The sequence below is a fragment of the Galeopterus variegatus genome, unplaced genomic scaffold (assembly GCF_000696425.1).
Source record: "Galeopterus variegatus unplaced genomic scaffold, G_variegatus-3.0.2 Scaffold6617, whole genome shotgun sequence".
Taxonomy (NCBI): Eukaryota; Metazoa; Chordata; class Mammalia; order Dermoptera; family Cynocephalidae; genus Galeopterus; species Galeopterus variegatus.
The window spans coordinates 85,935-94,818 of record NW_007732728.1 but is presented as its reverse complement, the minus strand read 5'-3'; the positions used below and the strand labels follow the sequence as shown (position 1 = coordinate 94,818).

The window sequence follows — 8,884 nt, the reverse complement described above, 5'->3', positions numbered from 1 at the left end:
TGAGATCCCCTTACCGGTCTTCTAAAAAAAAAAAAAAAAAAAAAAAATCCTGCTATAGGCTGTCTGGTTAGCTCAGGTGGTTAGAGGACAGTGTTGTAACACCAAGGTCAAGGGTGTGATCCCCTTACCACCAGCAACCAAAAAATAAATAAACATGACCTGTTATGGTCTAAATAATGGTGTCCCCCCCAGATTCCTGTGTTGGAACCTAATACCCAATATAATAGTATTAAGTGGACCTTTTGGGAAATGACGAAGTCATGACAGCTCTGCCCTCATGAATGGGATCAGTGCCCTTATAAAAGAGATTGAAAGGGAGCTACCTTATTCCTTCTGCCACCTGAGAAGGCAGCAAGAAAGCGCCACCTTTGAAACAGAGAGCAGGCCACCACCAGCCACTGAATCTGCTGGCACTTTGATCTTGGGCTCCCCAGCCTCCATAACTGAGCAATAAATTCTATTATTTATAAATTATCCAGTCTAAGGTATTTTGTTATAGCAACTTGAATGGACTACTACAAATCCCTGAATCTTGTTAATTCTTGCCTCTGGGCATTTGTTTATGTCTTTCCCCCTCCTCAAATACTGCCTTGACTTCACTTTGTTAAACTGCCCATCCTTTAGGTTCAGCTCAGAGTTCGGCTTCCCTGGGAAGCTTCTAGGAGAAACCCCCTTCCTGCCCCCATCTCCTGCCTGGATGAGGTATCCCTGTCCTGTGCTTACTCCAGCACTGCGGTGTTCACACTGTATCAGACCTAGGTGGTGAAGGGGGTGGGAGAGGGCAGAACATGGCTGTGACAGCTCCAGTGAAGACATGTACTATGCTCTGCTTGCTGGTGTATCCCTAATACGTAGCCCTGTTCTTGTCCAAGAGTTGGGGCTGAATAAATGAACAAACCCATCCCTCCCCTCTACAACCAAACTCCCTGCAAGAACGTGGGAACAGAAGGCATTAGCTTCCAAACAAGATGCCTACCACCTAGGTTCTAAGAGAGCTTCCAGGAGGAGGCTGTGCTTCCCTGCTCCTGGTACCAAAGACTAGTGGGGTGCATTAAAAGCTACTACTGGGAGATGAAAAGTACAAGGGACAGAAGACTGAAGGGAAGGAGTTCATCACATTTATTTATTGGTGAACAGGGTAAACTGTACAGTCAATTAATCTGGGCCAGGATGCTCCAGAATGCTTCCCTGTCAGGGCTCTGCCAAGAGGGTCAGAGGCAGCCTTCCTGGGTCAGTACTCAGAAGGAGCCAGTCTGGGGCCATAGTGCTTAGCACTGCAGCTGGACCCCTTGGTGGGTAGCATTTTCTGTTGGTTTAGCCCTCAGCACCCATGCCCGCCTGACTGCCCAGCTATAGGGGGGCAGAATGGACTAGATGAGAGGAGAGGATGGTGGGAAGGAGGATGAGACCCTGGGCAGTCCTCAGGGAGGAGAACCTGACATGGTGCTCATGCTGGGGAGGATGTGGGCAGTGAGGACTGTGAACACCAGAAAGAATGCAAGCCAAGGTTGAAGGATGGGCCAGTAGGGCCCAGCGAAGAGCTTACAGGCTCAGATGATATTTTGTTCCTGGATCTTCTCTCCCAAGTAAAAGCGGCTGAAGAGAAAAGGGTTCATGTTGATGGTCTGGAAGTGGCCCTCCAGCACCATCTCTGCCACAGCTCGCCCCACAGCAGGGGCCTGCTGGAGTCCATGACCACTGAAGCCTGTAGCAAAGTACATGTTGACAACTAGTGGGTGGGGGCCCACCACACCATTCTGGTCAAAGGTGTTGTAGTCGTAATAGCCAGCCCAGGCGCTCCGAACCTGCGGGGGTATGAGATGGGGGTCTCAGGAAAGCTGCAGACACACTCAACCCTCACTCCTGGTCAGGGGTCAGCACAAAGTCCCCTCTACCCACTGCAGAGGGGTCCATGGGATGGGATGGGTCCAACAGATAGATTCTTTAACACTTGTGAGGTAGTAGGAATATGGCAGTGGACAGTTCCAAGGGGACCAAGATGCTCCAGGGTCATCCATCCTGTCCAGTGTCCAAAAATAAACAGAACAAATCACCCCCTGCTCATTACCTTCAGAGTCTCAAAAGCTGGTACCCTCTGGGCCAAACAGGGCCACACCTTGTTCTGGAAGAAATCATGGTCCACTTCCAGGTTCCCTGGGTCCGGTTCCTCCTCCTAGAGTGAGAAGTGGGGACAAGGCTTATGTTGCCTGGGACATGAGGGCACACCAAGACCTCAATGACCCTTTTAATCAATCCCCTTGGTAGGTGGAGGATGGGGAGAATGATTCCAGTTCCAACCTGGAGAGGGCTGCTACATCAATAACCTAGCACAGGGCCCATCCAAAAAGCCTAAGTCCTTCATGACAACTGGCTTATGTCTCCTCAACTTGTCCCACCCCACTTGGCTTACCTCAGTGGGGCTGCAGCCACCCAGGTAGTTGTTGCCTAATCCTTCCCGGCGGAAATAGGCTCCACTGGTGTCTGTGACAAGTGGAGTCTCCAGGCCTGGTCCCTGGGGGCAGTGCCATAAGTACACATACCTGCCATAACCAGCGGGGTTAGGAAGTCACAGGAACAGCACAGCCAGAGGTCCTCCCCACCCCTGCCCTCACACACGTGAATGCACACATTTAACCAACTTCTGTATCATTTCTTTCCTTCTCACCAACCTCTTCAGCTGCCCTGAGGGAAGTTACCTTTTCCTTGGCTCCACGGGTAGCTTGGTGCCCTGCAGGGTGCCAGGCGGCCCCTTCCCAATACCAGCCAGCTCTGCGATTTGCCCAGACCAGGCTCCTGCTGCGTTGATCACTATGGCACATTCCACAGGCTGGTACTCCAGGCTGTTGTTCATCTTCACCTGCAGACACCAGAGGGTGAGGGAAGGGAGGGCCTGGACCACACACGGGGCATCATGAGAGGTGCACTTCTTCCTGAGCCTCAGTGAACCCATACTGGAAAGTAGGTAGAAGAAGACAATAAGAACAGTCATTCCCTTTCTTGTCCCTCCACTTTGGTAAAGAACATACTTGGATTAGGAACTTACATGGACTTCATAGATCCTTTTCATGGTCACCTCTCCCCCACTTACAGTCTTCATGGTGTTAGACGAAGAGACAAAACCTGCAGGAAAGTAAGTAACGAATAAGCCCTTGAGGGCCCAAAGAGGAAGGAAATGGGGAATTCCACTGGTTTCGTAAGGAAAGAAAGCTGGAAGGATGGGAGCTTTCCCAGAGACACCTAAGCAAACCAAAATCAGATAACCTGGATGAACTTGACCACACTCAGAACAAGACAATGCTGAAACTGTCAAGCAGATCACAGGTCACAAAGTGACCTAGGAGTCAGGATGCCTAGGACCAGCCCTCAGGAGAGAACCCCTTTCCCCATCAACCCTTGCTTGGCCTGTGAGTGAGAGGATAAGACCCAGTCTAGGCCTGTGCCCTGGTTGCTAGGGGAAACAAGCAATGGGCAGGGGCCTAAGACTCACGTGTCACCTCTCCCTGGCAGAAAAGGACTCCCATGGACTGGACCTTGCGCCGAAGCCCCTGGAGCAGACACCAGGGGTCAAACCAACCTTCGTCTTCCATCCCTGTGGTGAGAAAAAAAGAACTCACAAAGAGGGATTAGGACTCCTCTGTTCCTATTGTATTTCCTGCACCCCCACCTCTTCCCTAGGGCTTGTAAGCCAGGGAACGCCATCTCAACCAACTGGACCAGAGAGGCAAGTCTTATGGAAGGACAGAGCACTAGCACGGCCTGGGGCAAGCCCTGTTACCCAGGAGGGAATCATTCCTCCTTCATTTTGGCTGTGGGGTGCTGAGACTTCTGACCTGAGAAGTGCTCCTCAATCCCTATCTGCAGGAAAAAAAGCTGTCCCCTTTGCAAGCAAGCCTCACCATAGGATGCCAAAGCCACTCCCTCTGTGTTTATCCAAGGAAACTTCTTCTGAAGCTGCTCAGGAGACATCAGACAAACCTTGGCTCCTTCCTGCCTGAGAGAAATGTGTGGGTCTGTGTATGTGTGTTAGAGAGGGTGAGTGTGTGGAAGGGAGGAGTATAAACCCCCAGCTCCACAAATTCATGTCGCTTCTCTGCACAAAACCCCCCAATTTTTCCTCATTGCCGAGTGAGGAAAGACCAAGCCTCCTAGTCAAGGTTCTTCAGCATCAGCTCCCTCTTTTCTTTCCTACGCCCTCGCCTCTCTTGAGCATACTCAGCTCCTTGTCCCCCCCAACCTGTTCCATGTCCTTTCACATCCCCATTTTATATGTGGGTAACCCTGTCCTTCCACCCCCTCCGCTGGAACGGCCTTCCTCTCCACCCCCACGTATCCCCTCTGGGACACTGCCCCCAAAGACAGCATAACATAGGTGCTAAAAGAACACTCTCGCCAGCCAGACTGCCTGGTTTGAATCAAATCCCAGGGCCACCAATTACTAGCTCCTTCTGCCTCAGGTTCCCCACATATAAAATGGGGATGTTCTGATGATCAAGTGAGTTACTATCTGTAAAGTATTTAGGACATTACCTGATGTCACTAGTGAGACTTGTAGAGTGTTTGCTAAATAAATATAAAACAAATAGAGCCTCCAGCCATAATGTAACACACAGACACCCACCCTTGACTGATGATGAGAATCACTGAAGGCAGGGGTTGCCCAATCCAACCTGTTGCCTATTTCTATAAATGAGCCACACTAATTCATATTCTTATATATATATATATTTTTTTGTTTGTTTGTTTGTTTCTTGTTTTTTGGTGGCTGGCCAGTACGGGGTCTGAACCCTTGACCTTGGTGTCATAACATCGTACTCTAACCAACTAAGCTAACTGGTCAGTCCTATTCATTTATATTTTTGTCTGTGGCTGTTTTTGTGCTACAAGGGCAGAGTTGAGTGGTTGCAATAGAGACTGTATGGCCAGCAAAGCCTAAAATATTTACTATCTGGCCCTTTACAGAAAAAGTTTGCTGATCCCTGACTTAGGGTTCTTGTTAAAAACCCAAATTCCTGGGCCCCTCCCTAGAGATTCTGATTTACTAGGTCCGGATGCATCACAGGTGGGTCTTATGATCTGGCAAATTTAGGAACCACTGCAGTAGCGTTTTGTCCATATTTTCGTGATAGCACTCTCCACAGGGCATGGAAGGTCTATATGTGTCTGTCTTTCCTGACAGACTGAGCTCCTAGATAGTAGGGACCTATCATATCAACTCCATCTTCCCAGTTCCTAACTTGGCATGCGAGTCACCAAATGTGTGAGGTTGAGAAGCAGCTCAGAGGCCGTGCCAGGCACCCACCTCTGCACTTTCACATTGTTCTCCATGGCTGCAGCACCCTTTTCTGAAGCCAGCAGGAGATAGCCTGAGGGGTTGAACTGGAGGTCCAAGGGAGGGGCATCCACCACAGCCAGGTACTCCTGTATGCAAAGGAAAGCTCCTCAGAGAGGCTGACAGAAAGAAGTGAGGGCAAACGTTCCTGGCTTCCCCACCCACAGCTCCTGGGCTCAGTGCTCCAAAGCAGAGAGAAGCCCCCTCCAGGCTCCACCACCAGGAAGCAAAAAAGCCGGGGTCCCAATTCCTAGTCGCCTGAACTGCTCCTGCTCCATGGATCCCCTTGCCAGCTGGGCTGCTCCTATTTCTGGGCTAAAGGAGGGGTCACCACCCCAACCCCCCAAATCTCATTGCACATACATTGATGTTACGTAGAAAGTTGACCGAAAAGAGAGAGAGCTGGATGTTCTCAGGCAATGAGAACTGCTGACGGATCCCGCCCACAGAAAGCCCTGTGGAGGCCTGTGAATACTGTGAAAAGAAAAGGAAAGCTGAGGTAGACCAGCGCACCATCACACGTGAATAGGATACTGCAGTGGAAGCTGTTATACACCTAAAGTAAAAGGGGAGTCCTATTTGCAAGTTTATAACCTAAGAGGAGTTGAGGTGAATAAACCTGTTTGCAAGTCAACCGGCAGCCCAAAGACAACAGTGTTTACAATCATTATTAGCAAGTGTGCAGAGCAGATAAAGTCAGTCATTTAAAAAGGGCTGGGCACAGTGGTACAAAATGGTAATAGCCTAGAAGTCGAAGGGCATGAGATTAACATTTGATCTACTAATTAGAAAATGAAAGGATATGATCAAAGTAGCAAGACTCATGGCTAGCTGGTGATGGCAAATAGGAACAACTAAATTGCAAAACTATCAGAAGTAATGAAACCTAAAAGAAGGGTGAGACAGCTGTTTGCATTAATTATAGTTTGCCTGTAGGCTCTCTTGGCCAGACCTGTGAGATCCTGAAAGATCCAACATTGTGCAATCTGCTTTCAAAAGCACAAACCTTATTGCCAAGGTTTCTGGTTTAAGGGAGGAAGAGCCTGGGACTATTCTGAACAAGGTCCAAAGCACAGTCTCTGCCCTTTGCACCCCCAGGGATTGAGGATTTTCCTCTCCTTCCCTTCCCTTATTCCTAGAGTCCTAAATAAAATGAGTCATCTTCCTTGCTCTACTCGTGACTCTGCTCTACCCCAGATCTTACCGTGTGGTCCCGTTCCACCACCAGCACCCGAATGGCTCCTCGTTGCTTCTCCAGCTTCTTCAGCCAGTAGGCCACAGAGAGGCCAAGCACCCCACCTCCTACGATCACCACATCCGAGTGTTCAGGGGGCAGGTGGCTGCTGTCATATAGTGGATTCCAGGACCCTCCAGGCAGTACTGACTGGATCTTCTTTTTAATCTCAGACACCTGTCCATCCCAGTCTGTGGGACGTAGTTATGGTCAGAGGGCCATACATTTCCTTCCCACATGGTGGGGGGTTGGGGGATGGGCACAGGAAAAGGGATAAATAACACTTGAGATGGCAGTTCCCACCATCATCCCTTCTTGTAGGTCAACTGGCATCCAGCAGTCCTGCCATAACTTTGCTGTATGGTCTCTATACAATCAGTCTCCCTTTTCATGCATCATGCCCAGCACTGCACAATTCAACTTCCTAAAATTAGCACTTTCTCCTCCTCACTAGGCTAGGTGACTCATACAGACCTCTTTCCCCTGAGCCCCAGACTCATAATCAACTGCACTGTCATTTCCACTTGGGTGTTCCAGTCCCCGGAGCAAGAGGTCCCAGCAACTCCAAGCTGTAGTGCCTTCTGAAGCACAGTACCTCTAAGTGGCATCCTTATCCATCGCCACCAGCAAACATACCTTGATGTCCTATGTATAATAAAGTTCTGAAGACTTTGCCTCCCAAATATCTTCCCAATCTGTCCCCTTTCTTTCCATCTCTGCCACCACCATATTAGGCCAAGCCACCATAATCTCTCACCTGGATGAATACTAAAGCCTGTTCCCACTCATTCCCCTTCTAGCCACCCCACCCCTGGTGCTAACTTTTCTACATCATAGGTAGAATGGTCTTTCCTAAACACTAATTTAATCTCATACCACCTTGCTTAAAACCTTCCAATGTCTTTCCATTATTCTAAGGACAAAAGTCCCAAACCTTTAACGCGGTCTGTAAGGTACTGCACAATCTGGCTCCTGTTCACCTTTTCCTCTCCCACACTCCAGCGCCTTCAGTTCCTTGATGGTATCTTATTTCCTCTCACCACAGGGAATCTACATGTGTTCTCTCTGCTTTGAAACTGTGTCCACTTCTTTGCCTAGTTAACTCCTTGCTTCCTTTAGACATCAGCTCATGTATCATTTTCTCAGGAAAGCCTTTCTTAATCCCACAGATAGTCAATTTCTCCAATTACACGATCTCTTGGCTCTGTGAACCTCTCTCCTGCAGTATGCGACACATTTGCAACTTTGAGTTTATTTGTACTTTCTTCATACTATGAGATTCGTGAGGGCAGACTGTTTTTAACTTCACCACCAAATCTCCCACCTAGCACAACAGCTGGCACATCCTAAGTGCTCAGGAAGTGTCTTGAATAAATGAATCCTTTTGTCATTTCATACCTAACTGAAGAATCTCCAAACTCCTCTCAGCAGTACTGGAATCTTTCTTTGATATGGCCTTACCTGTCCACACTACATTCCATGCTACTACTCAAAATTCTCTATCTAGATGGTTTTTGCTAGTTCCTCGCACAAGAACAATACTTTTTCTCCAAAAACTTGTGCTCAGTCCTTCAGAGACTGAAACACATACCGCCCTTGAACCAGTAAACATCCTTCAAGGATGATCTCAGTTCCCGTTATACTAGCTTCATGTACTTCTATGTTATAGTAGCCTCGGGTGTAACAGTGCAGGGCATTCTTCAAGTTGAGCTCTATCCAGTTTTGAACTGGTCTATCGTCTACTGACGTTCTCCCCCTCTAGCTCCAGGAATTTCTAGAACATATAGTGAATCCTCTCTCCACTCCTTCACCGACACAGCACTAAGCACAGCATCTGGAACGCGGGCAGGACTTAATGCACATCTTAGTGCCACCAATGAACCAGCCTGGGTCCCTGTTATTCGGTGGTAAGCTGAGGCACAGACGATGTGGGATTTGTCACCTGAGAAGGGCCACCTTGGGATCCACACACCTACGTGGCCCTACAAGTGTGGCGTTGGGAGCACCCCGGAACCACGATACATTTTGCTGCCCTCAACTTTACCCAGAGTAGAGCCTCCTCTGCGCGTGCCTACCCCTCGGATCAAGAGGTTCCGGCCCAAGCCGAGCTGCAGCACGGTCCGAAGCATGGCCCCTCTGAGAGGTATAGCCTGACCCGGCTGCTGTCCCTCCGGTCACTGCCCCGCGCCACAGGCCATTGAGACGAGCGCTCCCATTGGCCAGCGGTCCCTTCCGGGCCCCGCCCCCCCACGCTATAGGCAGCCGTTCCCGGGTGCCCTCCTTGGGAGCCCCGCCCCACCCCGCCCCCACCCGCCATTGGC

General features: G+C 49.6%; 1 protein-coding gene across 1 annotated transcript; it reads right to left on the bottom strand.

The window, feature by feature from the left end:
* Window positions 1–1,096: 1,096 nt before the first annotated feature.
* On the bottom strand, window positions 1,097–8,693 carry FOXRED1 (FAD-dependent oxidoreductase domain containing 1). The gene is made up of 11 exons (XM_008591084.1): window positions 8,608–8,693; window positions 6,534–6,754; window positions 5,693–5,803; window positions 5,300–5,418; window positions 3,897–3,991; window positions 3,488–3,589; window positions 3,044–3,120; window positions 2,697–2,857; window positions 2,411–2,540; window positions 2,069–2,173; window positions 1,097–1,805 (listed from the first exon to the last, which is right to left on the bottom strand). Exons 1-11 carry the CDS (start codon window positions 8,690–8,692, stop codon window positions 1,551–1,553), a joined length of 1,461 nt encoding a protein of 486 aa, XP_008589306.1. The 5' UTR covers window position 8,693; the 3' UTR covers window positions 1,097–1,550.
* Between the last annotated feature and the right edge of the window lie 191 nt (window positions 8,694–8,884).